We start from the raw sequence: 19593 nt of genomic DNA, 5'->3' as shown, positions 1-19593 counted from the left end.
TGATATCACCCTGATTCACATCAAGGCAGCCATTTTAGTAAGTGTCAGCTGCGTGACTGTCAGAAGCTTTAGAGGAGCAGCCAGTCAGCTGTTCTTCTGCCAACCCACCCATGTCTTCATACTGCCCCATGTTTAGAAGGGAGGCTGTGACACACCACATTCTTTCAGCAGATGGCACAAGAGTCCAGATTCCTGGCATTGTACAAATGCATGAGGGAACTTTATTTATTTATTTATTTGAGTACACATACATGGAACAATTAAATGTGTATAACTAAGATTTGCTTTTAATGCTAACTTCCAGGAATCAAACAGTGGCAAAATAATTGCAATAATTATGACAGAATAAATATCACAAACTGAAATTGTATCTATGACTTTTTCTGAAATAATAAATCTATAAAATGTGATCACAACTCTTTTCTTGTTAAATATTTCCGGATAAATTTTCATACAAAACAGCACTGAATGTGAAATGTATCAGTGGCAGGCAATACAAAGCCAACCAACCTCTAACCAATGCACTCACGTCGCATTATCTAACATAATATTGTGTGAAAAAGGTGACCACATGAATGTAAACAGGAAGAACATAGAAAGTTTCTTATTGTTGATAACGATGACCATTCACATACATTTATTTAAATCATCTCTGTATACCCTATATGTGCAGTATTATACACTGTACATATTTGTATTTTGTTTGTTGTTTTATTATCTTTATATGGTGCATTTTAATATTTGGTATTGCATTGTTTGTGTTAGATTTTGCACAGCCCTTATGATCCTTGGGGTCATTGGGGTAAGTGTAATAAATAAAAACTACTGGCCATCTTTTGATATTAAATTATATATTTATTATAATAATAATTATAGGAAAAAGATAATAAGATAAATAGATATATAAGATAATAAATAAGAAGAGGGATAAGAATAAAGAATATAAAATTCAACCACCAGATGGCGGTATAGACGCGTCGATGGCAGGAAGTGCAGCTGTGGCGAACAGTAAAAGAAGAGGGTGTGCGTGTAAACACAGAGGGGAAAGCCATTTTTGACAATGACCTTTATTTGTAGATTAAATCGTTTTATATTGCACTCTCAAAGGTTTGGTCTGACTAAAAGAAAACGGTTGGTTACAGTACGAAACACTGGACCACCGCCAAATCACAGGTCACATCACGTTAACGTTAGAATCGGTTCAGGGGTGCAGACACCCTAATTTCATCTGAACACATAGAAACGCTGTATTCTGTACAAAATGGAGGAGGAGGAGGAGGAAGCCTTAAGAAACCACTGCAGAAGAATGATATCTCTTCTCCGAAACAAACAGCAGCAGCAGCCTGAGTCCTCAGAGGAAGAGGAGGAGGAGGAGGAGGAGAAGAAAGACAAACACAAAGGAGCCAGGGGGAGGGAGAGGACTGAATGGGAAAGACAAGTTGTAGCCAGGGACGAGTTTAGAGAGAGTAAGCTCCCTCTCTCAGGCTGCTCTGAACGAGAGAGAGACAAAACCTCCCTCAGTCTCATGTGTCAAGGTCCTGAAGTCCAGCCCGTCCCCCCGCAACTCATTTCAATGCTGAGGCTCAAAACTCTCGAAGAGGAGATGAGACGGGTTAGAAGAAACTCTTGTGTGGCTCATGATGATGCTGATGATGATGGGGGGGGTAAAAGAAAATCTTAACGAGTCTTTTTTGTGTCAGGCTGCAGAGGTGGAGCTCCATGATCCCGCTGTCTGCAGCGAGTGTGTGAAGGAACAGGCTCAGCTGGCCTTGAGAAGTTTTATCAAGAGGAAGAAGACACAACTGCAGTTCCAAACACTGAAGGGCAGACTAAACACACACATGAGTTATGGAGTAAGTGGCTCCATATCTTAGGCGCAAAGAAAACGAGCCCTTAACGAGCCATGTGTCTCTACTTGCCTCATTATATTTGTGTCAGTGTGTCTGATCACATCGATTCATTTCCAAAAAACTTTCTCTCTGTGTTTAAAGAGTTTGTGCCACATCTCCCAAAGCCCATCGATGCCCCTCGCTGGATTTGGGAGGAACTACTCGGTGGAGATATGCGGGTCACAGCAACCTGGGGTTGCCTTAGCAACGACTGAGGAACGTGGAGTTGCCCTGGCAACAGATGAAATAAGGGGTTACCCTGACAAAAACGCTACAGGAACTCATTTAGCAGGCCCTCGCTGTCCTTTTTCAGACAGATAGCTGCAGACATGACGGGCACAGTATTAATACAATGAAAGGGACAATGTTGTAGTGGAGTATAACATATTCCTTCCTCTTTATTTTGACACACTGAAAACTAAAACTCACCCAGCCGCCTAATAAACACTGATCCATATGCCGATGGTGGTTGTGTCCTCGGTTGGCCTGCTTAGCTACAGCTGTGTTTATGTTCACACCGCTAAATAGCAGAAACAAATGTCTAGCTTTTGTTTTGAGTGTAAAAAAGGTACATGCTAACAAGGTTACAAAACAGCCATTTATTTTCTTATCATTGTATTAAAGGTAAACACAACACTATTCAAGAGCAAATGAGCGTGGCCCTTTTTTTCTCCAGTTTGTGGTCACTTGAACACTGTTAACATTAAAACAACATTGTGTTTAATTTAACTTAGCAATTAAACCTTTTTTAATTTTTTATATTTGCACAAAAAATACACAACAGACAGTCATGGAAGCACGCATGCATTGCAAAATAAAAAAAAGTACAGTACAATATCTAAGGCAATAAACAATAGCAACATGGACAGAATTATTTGGATATTTTACCAAGTTTCTTTTTGCATTATTGCAATTACATGGTTAGAGGCTAGTAAACCTACTATAGAAGTCATACAGTTACATATAAACACATCCAAAGCACTGATAAAAACAAACAACAGAATAACATTACCAGATCTTCGATCAATTGTTGACAGTTTATGAAAAAGGTACTAAGACAATTTGTTAAAGTGGGGACTGTTTGTGGAAATTGTCCGGAAGCACAGATCTGTGGTTTTAGCCATATATTTTGCCATACATGGCTGGTCTTAGATCAGTGTATTGGACCAGGTCCCTTTAAACCTTACTGAAGTTGAAGGTAGAGTAGGATCTACTCATCTGGCTTCCTCTTGGGCTTCTTTGGGTTGCGGGAGCGGCTCTTGGCCTTGCACAATGGGCAGATGGGAGCATTACGATGAATCTGCTGGTGGCAGGACAGGCAAGCCTGGAGAGAAGGGGGGTAGAAATTTAGAGCCATCACATAATATTATGTCCTTCATGCTGTGCTGTAGATACAAGCAAGCTCAGAGTCAGGTTGTATGTGGCTATATCTGATGTGCTTATTCTTTTATTTATGTGGTGGTATTACTATTCTTTACATATATGGTAGGAGCCAATTACATCTAGGAAATTCACACTGCTTTTTCATTATTAAAAGTGCAGCCTAATTAACTGGAACTTAGGCCTTAATTGAAAACAGTTGCTCTATTATTAGGCCAGACCATCCATCGACTATTCAAACTTGAAAAATTAGCTTTTTTTCCCAGCCCAACTGCTATAGGTCAGTAGGAGCAATACCTTCATGGGTGGGGGTTGCTGTCTGAAGGTGGCCGTCTGGCGTGCATCTTGCTTCCTGGACACCTGAAGCTGTTGTGCCGCAGCTGCAGCGGCAGCCAGGGATTCTGGGATGGCAGGCTCATGTGGCTCCTTCTGCCACTCCGCTTTTTGCTTCTCAAAGTAACTGTTCAAAGCAAAGAAAGAGAGAAAACCCGACTAGCTGTGATTCTTATTTAGAGCTTATGAATGATATCACAGTTGAGATTATCCCATCTACGCTGTGTATCGTGAGATGTGGAGTGGCAAAACCAAATACAAAGGAGACTTAAATTGGAGAACATTACAGTCAAACTCACGTGTCCTCTTTTTTGTATTAACAACTCTGAGCAAAAGTACATTCATTGTGACAGTGTTTGTCTGTGTGCATCTGAGTGGCTGTGTGTGTGTGTGTGTGTGTGTGTGTGTGTGTGTGTGTGTGTGTGTGTGTGTGGGCAGGGGAGGGGAGGGCTGGGAAAGATATTTGGCCTTGGACTTAATGCCTGACTGGCCCATTTTCAAAAGAAAAAAAGTGATATCCCATTTCTTTACAGTCTCTGGTTTCTCTCAAAATAGGTTTGTGATAGAACAAATGTAATGGGTTGTATTTCCTGTAACCCTGATCCGCCAAAGCCCCAGGGTTTTATGGTATGGATTCTGTCATTCTTGAAGTTAATATTTAAGTTAAATTCAGATCAAATTTATAGCGTTCATTTTTATGCTGATACATTACTATTAGAGTATCTTAAAATGTACCTAACACCACACAGGCATGTGAGGTGTGATTTAATTTCTACAAGGTTGCTCCATCACACCTTGTTTAACAATTACACTGGGAACTATTGCTACTGGATAAAATTACCCTAGCAATACTTTGCTGGCAGCAAGATGTGCACGACATCATCCTAAATCTTTCACTGCGAGTGAGTTTTGTCTTCTAAGAAGCACCACTGAAGAACAACAGTGATAAGCCTCAATGTTCTAAGTATCTCATAAAGTCAGGGAACCTCAAGGAGCATGCCACCAAGAAGGAAAAAAGAGATGACTACCATCTGGTCAGAAATGAACTCATCATCTAAGCTTCCACTCAGTACGCAGCCGAACTGAGAAGCCAGCCTGCCAACAATGCTGTCCGCATGCAGAGCAGCCGTAGCCCAGCACACGTCCTCACAACTAAAGCTCTTTATTTGTCAAGAAAAATTCAATTTGCGGTACATAAAACATCCTAACCAACTTAAGTTAAAAAGAATGAAGCAAACATACCTAAAAGTGAGCATTTTCACAGCTATACCTATAAGTGAGGGACCAGATTAACAATTGGCACTATAATCCCTGTCTAGCTGAGTCTATATTTGGGTCTACACGGTGGAAGAAAATAAATCTATCCCAAAGCATACTTGAAAACGTCAACGTGATCCTAGGTCAAATTAACATCATCTACTACTGATTGATGTCAGACAGCAGTTTGTGCAGCTGGGAGTCTAACCAAACTGGATAAAACGGATTTTTGCTCCCTGACATCTTTTCCAGACGCTGGAGCCAAAGAATCTGGACAAACAGAGAGAAAATTTAGTTGGACCTGAATTTCTGAACAGGCTGACGGACTGGTCCATCAAGAGAAGATCAATCAGATACTTCTCTTTGAAGAACCAGTTCGAAGGATTTAGAGGCATCTAGCAATGAAGTTGCAGATTGCAACCAACTGACTACAACTCAGCTGTCCAGGTGTGTTGGAGAAACTATGATGGCTACGCGAAGGCCCTCTTTGGAGGCAGTGTCTGGTTCAACCGTCCTGGGCTACTATTTTCGGGTTTGTACACTACTCTTATATTCCATGTCTGCCAATAGATACTCCTAAATGTTACACATTGGACATTATAAGCCATAAATTATTCAAATGTCATCCACATCACCACCACAACATGTTAAAGAAGGGTAAGGAAGAAAGAAAAACAATTAATTTAAAGAGTTTTAAGGCCAGCCTCTATTAACCAATAACACTACATTTTAAGGCACTTAAAGGGTCGGTTCTCCTAAATCACTAAAACATGTTTTCCCATTTTCTACCTATCTAGTATCTAGTTATTCAGATATTTTAGCGTTAGCCAAAGTTTATAAACATCTGCTGTTAAGACCCACCCAAAAACAGTGGAAGTGAATGGATTTTTGTTTGTATTCAAAATCACCAACGGACAACCCGAAAACACTGCCTCCAGCCATGGCCGTGGCCAGTGCGCATGCATATAAACATATGACACCATGGTGACAAAAGGGCAGGGAACTGCCATTTGCCCTTGACATTTGAGAAATCTGATCCGAACATCTGATCCAAAAAGGCAATAGACCCATGTCCTCATGACCTACAACCGTTTGTTATTTCAACAGCTACCTTCAAAGACTATCATGGGGTACAGCAACAGTCTGTAGCAGCCAATAAAATACCTCACTGCCATAATCTGTACTCTCACTCACCACCCAACAGAACTGTCAGTAAATTGATTTATATTGCTATTTATAACCATGTAGTGATTACTCATGTACTGTTGCACAATGCTGCATTCTTTTGGTTTTATTTTAAATTTGAAGAAATTCCCTGAAGGTTTTCCTGAATGATCACGTTCATGAGAATAGGACGGATGTACAGGCATACATACGGAAGGATGGACAACCCAAAAACATAACGCCTCCGGCCACGGTTGTCACCAGCACAGAAATATATAAACTTATGACACCCTGGTGGATCAAAGGGCAGGGAACTGCCATTCGCTCATGACTTTTGACAAATCTGATCTGAACATCTGATCCAAAACGTTTCTACAAGGCAATACACCCATGTCCTCTTGACTTACAACAATCTGTCACAGCCCATAAAATACTTCACTGCCATATTCTGTACTATCCCCCCCCCCAACAGACCTGTCAGTACAACTATTAATGTTGCACTTCATAACCCTGTTTGTGATTACTCATTTACTATTGCACAATGCTGCATTACTTTGGTCAAACTTTATTTTAACCTGTAGACAGAAATCTGAATTCTCTGTTTAACTAATTCAGGCTGGAAACACGGCACATTTTGCACATGCCCTTAACTACAATTGATGGTAATTTTAACATCTGCAATGGACAAAAACTGTTCCATAACTTTTCAAGGACCATTAACATTTCCATGTCCATTCATAACCTATAAGTACATGAACAGAACTGTATTATACAGGTCTGTTTGTGTACTATACAGTATAGTATATTTAACTTGTTACTTAAGCTCCGCTCCGGTGATAAAAACATGTAATTTCCTATAAATTGTCCCCGATAATTTTGTTATTTAAAAGCTTGCGTAATGAAGTTAACGGTAACATAGGAAATGTTGGGTTTTCATCAGCAGTAACTTAACACGACTCTTATAGAGCTGAACCCAAACATGAAACAGTAAAACAAAGCAGATATTCATTGCAGAAACTTCAAACTACAGAAATTGCGTTAGAAACTAAAAAAGTTCTGAGAACTGAAGACTCAAAAGACTGTCACTGTTGCTTTAAAAAAACATTTTGTTAACATTTCTTTCAAGCATCAAATACATGTATTCTTAATGCATGGGCCACCTGATAAAGTGCCACCTGAGGTGCATTGATGAGTATTAGAGCTATGTTATGTTATGTGGACCGTTACCCATTGAAGATTACTGTGACAATTAATTACATTAGACACAAAAAATCATGGCTTTTCCAAAACTTTGAAGGATTTAAAGGTGGTATTCTATGGCCGTGGGTATGAAATGGTTTTGCTGCTGAATCGAAAATGTTTTACATAGATTTTACTCTTAATTAATATTCTTTAATTGTATATTTAACTTGTTTTTCTGTGTCTGTCATCATAAATTAAACCTAATTTTGAAGAATTCACAAAACACTACAAAGGTACTGATAACAATTAACACCTTGGACTTGGACTTGCACTATGAACATATGAAAGAGTTATTAAATTCCTTGCAAGCTTATGAACATATCTCTACCTTCTTAGATAAAGCTAAGGACATCTGTTCTAGGGTTTCCTGCCCTACTTCCGTTACAGACAGTCCCTGTCCTAATCTTATTACATTAGACTGATCTCTCTCTGTGAACTGATTTATCTCAAATGTGACACTGTTTTTTTACACATCACTGTCTACACAGGAATTACTCTTAGGCTTTTAAAATGATGTAGTAACCAGATTGCTCTCAGTCCTCTGGTCGTGTCTGAATATTTTAAGGTTGCTTGTGTGCAAAAAAAAAAAAAGCAAGTGATCTGCATGATTTATTATAGACCATTTTTTGCATCTACCTTCCATTGCTCAAAGGCTCAAAGTATAGAATGAAAATATCCAATAAATGACAAATTTCCAGTTTGGATTATGTTGTTGCTAACACAGTGACACTGTAACAGATGCTTTTATCAAGGTCATGAGTCATATCAGCCTGATGCTGGGAAGGAAATGTCTGTGAATTGGTTTATTTCCTCAAAGTCGCTGATTCCATGTGGTGTACCACAAGGCTCCATTCTTGGTCCATTGTTCTTTGCATTTGCTACGTTTATATGTACTTGTGGCCTATAAATAATAACACAAAAATATCATCTGTTGCTGCAATCGCTCTGTGAGGCATTCTACTCAAATGTACTTTACATAGTTTGCTAGCTGTTGTACTTTCCTATACTTTTTATTATTTGTCCTATACTGCTATACTGTATGTCTGAGAATCTGTATGGTTACAATGTATTCATGTCTGTGCAAAAATGCCATAAAGATTGCAGATTTACATTTACTGTACTTTGTGTTCATATATTATGTGATTTGGATTATTTATATGCCAAAAACACAATGACAATAAAGTTCAAATGAAAACTGTTCATCCAATAAGTGTATCATATAAATAATGTTAAAAAACACAAACATTAATAAGATCCCTTTGTGAGACCTAAAGAGGACATAAAACATGGTTGTAAACACACTGTAAACTTATTTTCAAAACAATTCCAGTATGCCTAGCATGCATTTTGAGTGTGTCTGTTTGTGTGTGTATACTGACTCCAGCGAGAGCTTCTCCTCTTCTTCGTTCAGGTTCGGGAGTCTGTGTAGACCTAAAGTCATCCTGAGAGCATCAACATGCTCTTTCAGAGGTTTGTACTCATCATGCAGGCGGCGAGTTGTTTCTAGCAGCTTATTCAGGTCATTCTCCGACTGTTTGATGGTGCTCTCCATCTGAGAGGACATGATTGGGAATTTCAGAAAAACATGGAATATGTTAAGTATAAGCTATTGTCATTTTACCCTTTCTACAAAAAAATGATACAAACACTGAAGCTCCATTCTCTATATTTATTATATAATTTTGATTTAATTATCAATTCTGTTACTAAATTGTACTTTCAGTCACACTTCCTCTATAGCAAAAGATTTTAGTACTCACTCACCACATTTATATCAGCATGGATGAGCCTTAGCTCCTCCACATGTGCCATTTTCTCTTGTAGAAGCAGATCCATCTCTTGTTTATACTCTTTCAAATGCTTCTCCTCAGACTCCAGAGCCTCAAACTCAACCTTAAGACGAGACTTGATCTTCTGCATCTGGACAGTCTTGTTCCTGCAGCCAGTGGCAGAGACAAAAGACAATAGCTGTCAGGTTATTTCCCTCAGTTGCAAATGCAAAAAAAAAACAACACACAGATTATCTCACAGAAACAACAAGATCTAAAACGCCACAAATTATTTTCCATCTCTCATGCAGAGCTTGAAATTTGTGTGAAATTATGAATAAGTTAATAGACGTTCTGCATTGATTTTAAGCAGGAGGACCAATTACAGCCGTGGATTAATATGAAGTGCATGAGTTAATGTATTCTGTACATCTGTTACACAGTTACTAAGCCTGGCTGCAAAGAAGACAGAGCAAACAAACACCATTGTGCCAGCGGTAATTAATGAGTTAATGACAGACCGATAAACTTGCTGGCCAAGTAGCTTACCCACAGAAAATAATTAGCAACGCACATCTGGCATTTTGCTGATACACATCTGTAATGTTGACGCATGTATGATCCGAACAGGCACCTTAAGTACATCTTACTTGTATCTAATGTCTACTGTCCAGCCTGCCGTGATTGCTCGACAACCCTGTCGGAAATGAGCTAAAACTAGAACAAAAACACCCCCATTAAAAGGCAGGGTTCCCAGCAGACCGGCTAATATTAGCTAGCTCAGTAACAAAAGCGAAGCCAAGGGGGGTTTTATTCCTGGCCGGCTAATGTTAGCTAACACTCCGTTTCTCAGTACGTGTCAAACATCGGACAACCATTAATTGAAGCCCACGTCCAAGTCTTACCGTACTTCCAAGATATTCTCTAATTTGCACATTATTTCTTGTTCGTCCGCCATGGTGTTGCAGTTCCTTGTCGTTCAGTTGGCCAGCTCGGTTACACGCAGGGCCACGGTGGTCTCCTTGTTGATAAAAAAAAAAACACAATAGCCGGTGTGAGCGCGCACACGAGCACGCGCACGCAACGTGAAACAGTGGCTGCGTTGTGAAGAGAAGCGGCACGAGCCCCCCAGGTGGTTTACTGAACTAAAATACAAAGTAGCTACCTCTCTTTAAAGCAGCTTTACACATCGATGGAAACAGCTTCACTCCGCATTAAATGTCACATTTAATAGTTTAAATTAGTGACTCACTGCAGACTTCTGAACAGCGAAAGAAACAGGTGAAAGTAAAAGTGAAAAAGAGAAAATATTTTGTCATATCGAGGAGCAAAATGGAGTACCTTTTTCTCTACGTATTACTATCAGGGCTGTGGCAAGTTGTGAAAGAAGAAGTATTCAGATCAGATTACTTCAGTGAAAGTAGCAATGCCACACGAAAGAAATCTACTAAAACAAGTAGAAATCACATTAGTTCTACATTGTAAAGTAAATGACTTTACTAAAAGTATTTTAATTTTGTAGCTGCAGCTGGAGCTATTTCTAAGTTGTTTACTATTGGGTAGTTTATTCCAAAACAGTGTATTGCATTTTAAAAGCTAATGTAACAACTTCTATGCAAAATAGGACTCTGTAAAGTGACAATATGAATATATATAAAGTGGAGTAAAAAGTGATATGCTCATATCTGAAACACAGTGAAGTAGAAGTAGTATAACATAGAAATACTCAAGTGCATATACCTTGAAATTGAACACACAGTACTTGAATATATGTACTTAGTTATGTTCCACCACTGTGCAGAGGTTATATCCAATATTTTTAGCAATTTGGAGACCTGAAGATAATTTATAATTGTGATTAAGGGTTAAGTACAGTAAAACTCCCTTTAGACTTAGTGCCTTTAAGAAGAACAAAAAACAAATTCCCCCCAGGTATCAATAAAGTTCAACGATTTTTGTCACAATGATTTATGTCCCGGTAAGGAAAACAAAACATGGTTACAACAATGAAATAAAATAAAAGTTATACAGCTTAATGAACTGAATAATACAAAAACATCAGCATTTTATAGCTTTGTTTTTCAGCCTCTCTAAATTAGCTACAGGGCTCAGGGGTTCCTTGGACATAATACAGTAACCTCAGTGTCTCTATAATCCTGGCTACGGCCCTGCTAGCTACCACAAAAACAACATAAGCAGTTAGCAAACAGTCTAACCAAACACACCACCACACCAACCCCAAAATCACTGTATGCCATAACAACATATGCTTAAAACATTAACTGGAGGGATTATTAGATTAGCAGAATGTGCTGGTGCTTTCACTGCTATTGGAACATCAGGTGCTGCTGAGTTACTGTTGATTTGTGTCCCTCTATAAATAGATTTGGGAGACAAAGATCCTGTCTATATCCTAGATGACTGACCCACGGTAGCATAATCAATTTAGAAGGAAAACTCTGCACAGAAGATGAAGGCTGCCTCTCTAAAACGCGTGGGCCCCAGGCTGCCATTGGATTAAGCAAGAGAGAAGTTCTTGGGAACAATACAATGGTCCATTCTCATTCAGTATAATCCTTGTAGGTATTGCAAGCGGTTTCATATGACTCCTCAGGGAAAAGGCTACTACAAGCACCTATCTGAAGAATCATTTCGGCTAAAGATAAAAAAAAACACAAATGTCAACTGTAAGTAGCTACCTTTTTATTTTTTATTTAATTTTCACTGTGTTTTATATTTTGTTGAAATGTTTGAATTGCCTCTGTAGTGGTTTTGAATTTGTTAACCTGTACTGTAATTGAAAGGCTACAAGAAGGCATTAGTATGTAGAAAACTTAAGAATTTGTAGACCAAAACCTACAATGATATCTGGCCCAGTTGCCAGATGTTTCTAATTTCACAGTATCTACAAAAACAAAACAGCAAAGTTAAACTTTCTCTTCTTGTTTTAATAAATATTAATTGAAACAGTCTGTTCAGCAAGGCTTGCAGCTGTAGTACATTGCTATTGCTATTATTATTATTATCATCATAGCCACTAATGAAAGCCTGCCTTGCTTTATTAATCTCAGAGAAGTTTATGAGGAGTGGAACAAATAATTTCCCCTCTGTAGTGCTTTTTTTCCTCTTTTGTACAAGTCAGTCTATACCAACAAGTGCAGATATGTGTGTGTGGTTTGATAGTAATATGCAAGATTAACGCTAAATGGGTGTCATTGTTTTGACCCAGTCGTTAATACTTATGCATCATTGAATGAACCCCATGTTCTCAGTAAAGTCTAAAATATACTGTGGGCTTCATTTTTTGATTGTAGTCCCCACCAACCTCTTGCGATTGGATGCTCCTGGTTGAACAGAAGAATGTAAGGAACACTCTTTTTGGTCATTTTGTTGTCAAAGAACCAACAAATTGTTTCAAAGAACAAACAAAATGATTGCAGCTTTTTTTCACACAGTTGTTGCTCTGCATGCTCCTTGATGCTTCTCCAGTGACACAGATGAATGAACAGCAGGGATCTTTTCCTCCTGTATCTCAGTCTGACTCTTTTCTCTGGCAGATAAATGTCCGAGTTACAACCATGGATGCTGAGCTGGAGTTTGCCATCCTGCCCAGCACAACCGGCAAACAACTTTTTGACCAGGTACACTGCATGTTACAATTAAAACAGGTGCTTTACCGGACAAGTTTGTGATTGTGTTATTTATTGATATGTTTAGATTGTGAAGACAATCGGGCTGAGGGAAACCTGGTTCTTTGGTCTCCAATATCAAGACAGCAAAGGCTTCTCCACCTGGCTCAAGCTAAACAAGAGGGTGAGGAGAAATTTTGTGCGTCAACTTTACATCTCTTGATTGTATAACTTGACATATTGTGTCACCCCATTGAGGCTAATTAGTACCTATTTCTTCATTCCGGTATCCCTCTGCTCTGGGGTGCCAATCCCAGGTGACAGCTCAAGATGTGAAGAGGGACAACCCGTTGTTGATCAAGTTCAGGGCCAAGTTTTACCCTGAGGATGTTGCAGATGAACTGATCCAGGAGGCAACACAGCGCCTCTTCTTTCTGCAGGTTGGAGACGTACAAAGACATTGACATTTTTAAACGGAATCATGTTTTAAATTTGCCCCCCTGAAATACAGGATGGTAATTATGTGCTTTCCTAATCGGTCTTATTAATTTTGTCATTGGATGCCAACATATTTCTATTTTTGTGTGCCATGAGAATGATCCAGATGTATTAATTTACTATTGATATATGCTAAAATGAGAGTAAAATTCATATAAAGTGGATATCACGATGTAAATAATGCTGTCTTATGCAAGTATGGTACCCTGCGGGTATGATAAATAAAGGAATCTAAATCTCAATCAAAACAAAATGCTGAACCTGTTTTAACGACCAGTGGGGCTTCCACAATGACTCACACAGCATTACCCTCATGGGTTTTCCATAAGGGAGTACATGAAAACAAAAAATGATTTCAGGTGCACTAAATAAACACCAAAACACAAAGGGGTTCTTTCTATGTGAGTCACATTAACACTAACATTATCTTGTATGTTACCTTTACACAGACAGCAACATAAAACAATAGGGATTAATTTGTTAAAGCAGACTTTCTGATCTGTTCTGTGTTTTAGGTGAAAGAGAGCATTCTAAATGATGACATATACTGCCCACCGGAGACTGCGGTGCTCTTGGCCTCGTATGCGGTTCAGGTCAAACATGGAGACTACAAGAAAGACTATCACGTACCGGGATACCTCACAAGAGAGAAGTTGCTGCCACAGAGGTACTGAGTCTTATGGATATATGTGTTAACCAAAGTTAACTAAATTCGAGTTTCCAGTCATCTGAATTCTAACTGGTGCATCCTCTTTACCGTTAAAACCAGGGTTTTGGAGCAGCACAAGCTGAATAAGAATCAGTGGGAGGAAAGAATCCAGGTGTGGCATCGAGAGCACAAGGGAATGCTGAGGTACTGCAGACTTATTACAAAAAGCCATTAATGCATGTTTTGCAAACAGGTGTTCTAAAGTTCATTAAATTGCTCCACACTACAGAGAAGATGCCATGGTGGAGTACCTGAAAATAGCTCAAGATCTGGAGATGTACGGGGTTAACTACTTCAACATCAAGAACAAGAAAGGGTCGGAGCTGTGGCTGGGAGTGGACGCACTGGGGCTAAACATCTATGACAAAAAGGACAGGTAGGTCGCCTGTGACGGTCAGATGTCTTTACAACTATTAGATGCATTGCCATCATGTAATTTGGTACAAACATACCATACCTTTCCCCCCCAAATACTTGAATTAACTAGTTAAACTTCCTTACAAGCACATTTATTTCTTCTTCCACAATGGAAAATCTAGAATTTATGAGGATGCAAATATGTTTTGTCTTAAATGTGCTCAAAAGTGCCGGACAAAAGATGTCCCCTACTTCCCTAAAAGGCCATTCTCAGTGTGTGTGCACTGAAGGTTTAGTTGCTGTAAGTTGCTTATTGGACCATAACTGGCTTTCAAACTAGTTGTCACATCATAAATTCTGTTCAAACATTCCAGTTTTAAACTAGATTTGAGGTGATCTTAGAGGAGGACAACTTTACTTTTCCTCTATAATGCCTATCAGATCAAATTGTGAGTAGTTTGTTAAACTAATGGCACTTTCATCAGCCTCAGTTATACTTTGTCTTTAGTGGTAATTAGCAAATTTTCGCATGCTAACATTCTGTACAGTACTAAACTAAGATGATAAACAAGGCGAACCTGGCTGAAATTACCATTTAGCTCTAAGTAATGCTGTGCCTGAGTACAAAGCCGCTAGCTTGGCTTTAGACTCTAAGCCTCTTCCTCTCTGCTGATGACCTTACGTATGTGTGTTGGTTTCAGCAAGGCAACTTTCTTTGCGGCTACACCAACTATGTTTTAACTTTGTGTAAAGAACCTCTGTTAATGCAACTACTGACCATAAGGGTAAATCATGTCAATATTTTACAGGATGACCCCAAAGATTGGCTTCCCCTGGAGTGAGATCCGAAATATTTCCTTCAATGACAAGAAGTTCGTCATCAAACCAATCGACAAGAAAGCTCCGGTATGCAAAAAAGTATTAGTGGTCCTTAATAGGGATTTTTCTGCAGCAGCTACAAATTCTATGAGGCATATCATTACATGAATTACAATATATGTACTGTATTTACTGCTGCCAGGCCACATTAAAAGGGAGTGTAGTTTACAGAAAATTTGCTAGTTTTGTATGTTGAACTGTGAGTTTATTGTTTAACTAAATTCATGGATGTTTGGGGATAAGATGCTCCTTTTCCAGAGCTTAAGGTTTAATACATAGTACTTATCACCTCAGCCTTATTAATTTTTATGACCACATTTTCACAACTGCAACAAATACTTTGTAGGATCATTTCATATTTATTCACAGTTGCTATAAACAGGAGGTGCGAAAGAATCCCACATCCTTGTTACTGGTGAAATTACCAATTTTGCAAATGCATAAATTACAGCACGTAGTGTAATGAGAGCAGCTGCTACTTGATCTCATTCACAAACATGAATTTAGCCTCATACTTCTATTTGGCTTCTGGATGCATGCACAGATTTAAGGACAGCATCCAAGAGCTTAGAAAAATTAATGAATTCTCCCAAACTAAACTATCCCTTTAGATTCTTTAAACCCAGGCTTAACTGTAAAACAGATCCGAGATGCTAATGATGTGTCATACATAAACCTATGGGCAATCCCCGGGTGCTTTTTTTTATTTTGAAGGACTTTGTTTTCTACGTGCCTCGTCTTCGCATCAACAAACGTATCCTGGCCTTGTGTATGGGGAATCATGACCTGTACATGCGCAGACGTAAGCCTGACACTATTGAGGTGCAGCAGATGAAGGCTCAGGCCAGGGAGGAGAAGAACAAGAGGCAGATGGAGAGGTAAGGAAGGAGGAAATAATGAAGGCTTATTTTTATTTTTTTTACAGTTTACAGTGTGTTCTCTCTGCTTTAAGAAAGAACTGTCAGGAGACATAGTTTTTTTCAGATCTGTATTTATGCACAATTCTCCTGTCAGGGCTCTGCTCGAGAGTGAGAAAAAAAAGCGAGAAAATGCTGAGAAGGAAACAGAGAAGATTGCTCGTGAGACCATGGAGCTGATGGAGAGATTGAGACAGATTGAAGAGCAGACAAAGAGAGCTCAAGATGGTCTGACAACTTTCTGAATACAAATGTTTCTCAACTTGAGTTTGTTTTTTAAGTTTAAGAACATTAAAAGAATGGCTTATTTTATTGAAGTACTTTTATAATCTCTACAAAGCTTATACTATGTTGTCATGTGTGAGTATGTGTGTTGGATGTTTTTGTTCTCATGTGCATGTGTATTTTAGAGCTGGAGGAGCAGACTCGCAGGGCTCTTGAGTTAGAGAAGGAGAGGACGATTGCTCAGGAGGAAGCTGAGCGCCTGGACAAGGACCGCAAAGCTGCAGTGGAAGCTAAAGCAGCCCTGCTGCACCAATCTGAAACCCAGACCAAGAGCCAGGAAAGCCTGGTACTCACACACAACTACATACTACTACATACTGGGTTTAATTAACTGTAGATTAAATTGAATTTATTTAATAATAAGGTGGATTTTGTCCAAACCTAAACGCTGAAAAACTTGTTTGAAGTCATCATTCAGCCATTTACCTTATTACTGTGATCAATGACTCATGGTATATTAACATATATTGATCAAGTACCCTTTGAGTTAGAAACAAGGCTGGTAAGGTATTGATGTCATTAAGAGATTCACAAATTCGGCTTGATAGAATATTTTAAATTATTAACATTTTTAGCTGATTGAAAAGAAAGGCAATAACCTGAGCCGTGATGCTGCATATGAACATATCCGTGCACGCACTGATACGCACACATATTCTCTCTGACACACACACACACACACACGCACCCGCAGACAGAGTACAATGACCTTAGATCAGGAGCACTCTTAACTTTCTTCCCATTTGTGTGCGTGTGTGTATAGGCCACTGAGCTGGCAGAGCTTACCTCTAAGATCTCCCAGCTGGAAGACGCCAAGAAGAAAAAGGACGAGGAGGCAAAGAGATGGCAGAAAAGGGTGAGAATTAATGAAAGGACCATGAGAGAGATAAAGGATGAATCAAACATGAGCAAAGAGCAATGTCTGACACTACTAAGTGTAAGACCCGGGTAAAATAGAAGGAATGCGTCAACCACAGAAAAGTGTATCACTAGACTTTCAAACTGTGATTGTATGAACTTTATGGGTTTCAATGCATTGTCACATGTTGTAAACTTTACCCTGCAAAGCCACATTTGGCTGAAACAAATCATTATATCCATTTAACTTGTAAATTTCAAGATTTACCTAAAGTGTATGCAAATCTTTGCATACAAATAAGTAGTACTAGTCTGGACTTGCATGTAGTCTAATACTGCAGTGTTGCAATTTTCTCTGTTGTCCAATGACCTTGGGAGACTGTTGCGCGCAATGATAACAAATCGCATTAGTCATAGCAGATAACATACTTAGATTTTTGCATTTTGGGTCAAATATCCATTTATAATAGTACAGTAGTACTAAAAAGTAGAGATAAAAGGGCCGGATTATTTCAGCTTTGTGGCATGGGGCATCTATTCATTTTGTTAGAACAGAAGCCACATGTTTCAAATCAGGATTAGGTCGCATTCGTGGAACAAATCTAGTGGCTTACTTATCCAACCACTGCACTTCAATGCAAGTCATGTGTGTTGACAGGCGATCGTGGTAGAAGCTGATTTGGAGCGAACCAAAGTGGAGTTGAAGACTAAACTCATGGGTGTCCACATCCAGGATTCAGTCCAACCTCATATGCATGAGCACGACGAGACGGATGAGAGCAGTGCAGAGGCGAGTGCCGAGCTGACTTCCCCAGGCATGGTCCGTGATCGCAGCGAGGAGGAAAGAGTAACAGAGGCCCAGAAGAACCAGAGACTGCATAAAAGCCTCAAGGTAAGGCAAAGTGAATATAAGTCAATGTTTTGAGTTAAATCTCTTGGATGCATTGCTGTGAAATTTGCTACAGATTTTGAATGTTCATAGACAGCCTCACAAAGTCACTGGCTGTAGACTCATAGTCTTGTTTCCAGAGAATCTCTGGCTCTCAATCGCTGACTTCAATTTTTATTTATACAGTAATTTTTAAAGTAACTGTCTCATTTAGAAGGTATTCGGCTTAACAAGAGTGACATATGTATTAGCATAGCACACTCCACTGCCATTTCATTGTCCAACCTCTTACAGTTTATGGTTTGAAAAGCACATTTTTGTTGCTGTTGTGCTGTTAAGGCTATGTTTTGGTACATTTGCTGTGTTGTCAGTTGACACAGTCATGAAGAGGTTTTGACTCTGCTGTAAAGATGGCAGCTAAATTGCCACCAAAAACTGTGTTTCACCAATTAAGTGCACTCCAGATAATTAAACATTGTTGCAGACACATTATGATTCTGTTGGTAAATCTCGTCCAGACCATCCAGACCAGACTTATTATAAAACTGAAATAAAATTGGAAACAAGATATGATATTGCATAGAAACTCAGCACAAAATGGACCTAATAACTATGGACAATGGAGTGTCTTCAGATGGGGACTGGGGAGAGGTGAGAGGGGCAAGGCTTCAGAATAGTCTCCCAAAGAGTCTCAGGAAGGAGGAATTAATTCACTGTGTATTTGTGTTCGCTTTCAGTTCCTGAGCACTGAGCTTGCTGGAGCCGTAGACGAGAGCAAAAAGACCCCCAATGACCTGATCCACGCAGATAATGTGAAGGCGGGCCGTGACAAATACAAGACCTTACGTCAGATTCGTCAGGGCAACACCAAACAACGTATTGATGAATTTGAGTCCATGTGAGAGGGACTGATGTAGGCTTACTCAGACTGAAGGCAGGAAAAGGATAGATGATGAAATCGGACACACAGAGAAATTTTAGAAGTTTAGCTGCAGATTTTTGCATAGGTAGAAAATTAACCTGACATGAAGTTGGTTGAATATAATGGCAAATTATATTGTTACTGTGCTTTGATTGAAATACATTCATGGTCCACTTCAGTGCTGCAAACATACGAGACATCATCTATGCTTTCATTTATGAAAAGTGTCAATCTTATTACACACAGGTGCAATCTTAATATGCCAACTAATGAAAAACCGTATGAATATTGATTAATGAACACAATGACATTTAAGACACTGGTTATTATTCCAACGTAATGTTAAATCCTCTATTCTTTATCACAGAAATAAAAGGCACAGAAACACTGTCGGTGTGTTGTGTGTTTGTGTGTGCATCAGCTCCCATATGAATGAGTAAGCATCACCTTCAATGTGCCTAATGAGGCAAACTGTTGTTCGGCATAAAAACAGATGAGCTGCAATCAAAAATAAAAGTTAATTATCACCTTCAAATAGATGTGTATGTTTGCAATATGATCCAGTCATTCTATGTCAGTGCCTCCACTCCTGCAAGAAACAACCCAGACCTCTCAA

At 39.1% G+C, this 19593-nt stretch overlaps 3 protein-coding genes across 7 annotated transcripts; 2 read left to right on the top strand and 1 right to left on the bottom strand.

Annotated features, from left to right (window-relative positions):
• The first annotated feature begins 959 nt into the window (after nt 1-959).
• LOC127374893 (uncharacterized) lies at nt 960-2716 on the top strand. Its single transcript, XM_051420586.1, has 3 exons — nt 960-1612; nt 1701-1853; nt 1992-2716. The coding sequence occupies exons 1-3, from the start codon at nt 1262-1264 to the stop codon at nt 2208-2210; spliced, it is 723 nt and encodes a 240-aa protein (XP_051276546.1). The 5' UTR covers nt 960-1261; the 3' UTR covers nt 2211-2716.
• zc4h2 (zinc finger, C4H2 domain containing) lies at nt 2474-10096 on the bottom strand. Its single transcript, XM_051420587.1, has 5 exons — nt 9940-10096; nt 9030-9201; nt 8645-8817; nt 3567-3729; nt 2474-3213 (listed from the first exon to the last, which is right to left on the bottom strand). The coding sequence occupies exons 1-5, from the start codon at nt 9990-9992 to the stop codon at nt 3100-3102; spliced, it is 675 nt and encodes a 224-aa protein (XP_051276547.1). The 5' UTR covers nt 9993-10096; the 3' UTR covers nt 2474-3099.
• A 1395-nt stretch (nt 10097-11491) lies between these two features.
• LOC127374889 (moesin-like) lies at nt 11492-19365 on the top strand. 5 transcript variants are annotated; one of them, XM_051420577.1, is made up of 15 exons: nt 11570-11721; nt 12349-12396; nt 12592-12675; nt 12752-12847; nt 12981-13103; nt 13677-13828; nt 13931-14014; nt 14100-14246; nt 15037-15133; nt 15821-15984; nt 16121-16251; nt 16434-16594; nt 17072-17164; nt 17825-18058; nt 18793-19365. In XM_051420577.1, the coding sequence occupies exons 1-15, from the start codon at nt 11713-11715 to the stop codon at nt 18955-18957; spliced, it is 1788 nt and encodes a 595-aa protein (XP_051276537.1). In that variant the 5' UTR covers nt 11570-11712; the 3' UTR covers nt 18958-19365. The 5 variants fall into 5 exon arrangements, with proteins under 5 accessions (XP_051276538.1, XP_051276541.1, XP_051276537.1 ...); XM_051420579.1 differs by having other exon boundaries at nt 11619-11721; nt 17900-18058; XM_051420578.1 differs by lacking the exon at nt 12349-12396 and having other exon boundaries at nt 11492-11721.
• The last annotated feature ends 228 nt before the right edge of the window (nt 19366-19593 follow it).

This window comes from Dicentrarchus labrax, unplaced genomic scaffold (genome assembly GCF_905237075.1).
Source record: "Dicentrarchus labrax unplaced genomic scaffold, dlabrax2021, whole genome shotgun sequence".
Classification (NCBI taxonomy): Eukaryota; Metazoa; Chordata; class Actinopteri; family Moronidae; genus Dicentrarchus; species Dicentrarchus labrax.
Note: the sequence above shows the minus strand (reverse complement) of the source record. Positions and strands in the feature narration are given on the sequence as shown.

Bases quoted from the DNA above. Each gene is read 5' to 3' on its own strand.
- LOC127374893 (XM_051420586.1), top strand. From the start codon at position 1,262: ATGGAGGAGGAGGAGGAGGAAGCCTTAAGAAACCACTGCAGAAGAATG. The intron at 1,613-1,700 runs GTTAGAAGAAAC...TTTTTGTGTCAG, and splicing joins TCGAAGAGGAGATGAGACGG to GCTGCAGAGGTGGAGCTCCA. The intron at 1,854-1,991 runs GTAAGTGGCTCC...CTGTGTTTAAAG, and splicing joins ACACACACATGAGTTATGGA to AGTTTGTGCCACATCTCCCA.
- zc4h2 (XM_051420587.1), bottom strand. From the start codon at position 9,992: ATGGCGGACGAACAAGAAATAATGTGCAAATTAGAGAATATCTTGGAA. The intron at 3,730-8,644 runs GTCAGTATACAC...TGCTTTGAACAG, and splicing joins GAGGAGAAGCTCTCGCTGGA to TTACTTTGAGAAGCAAAAAG. The intron at 3,214-3,566 runs GTATTGCTCCTA...CCTTCTCTCCAG, and splicing joins AGCAACCCCCACCCATGAAG to GCTTGCCTGTCCTGCCACCA.
- LOC127374889 (XM_051420581.1), top strand. From the start codon at position 11,637: ATGACTCCTCAGGGAAAAGGCTACTACAAGCACCTATCTGAAGAATCA. The intron at 15,134-15,820 runs GTATGCAAAAAA...TTTATTTTGAAG, and splicing joins CAATCGACAAGAAAGCTCCG to GACTTTGTTTTCTACGTGCC. The intron at 18,059-18,792 runs GTAAGGCAAAGT...GTTCGCTTTCAG, and splicing joins GACTGCATAAAAGCCTCAAG to TTCCTGAGCACTGAGCTTGC.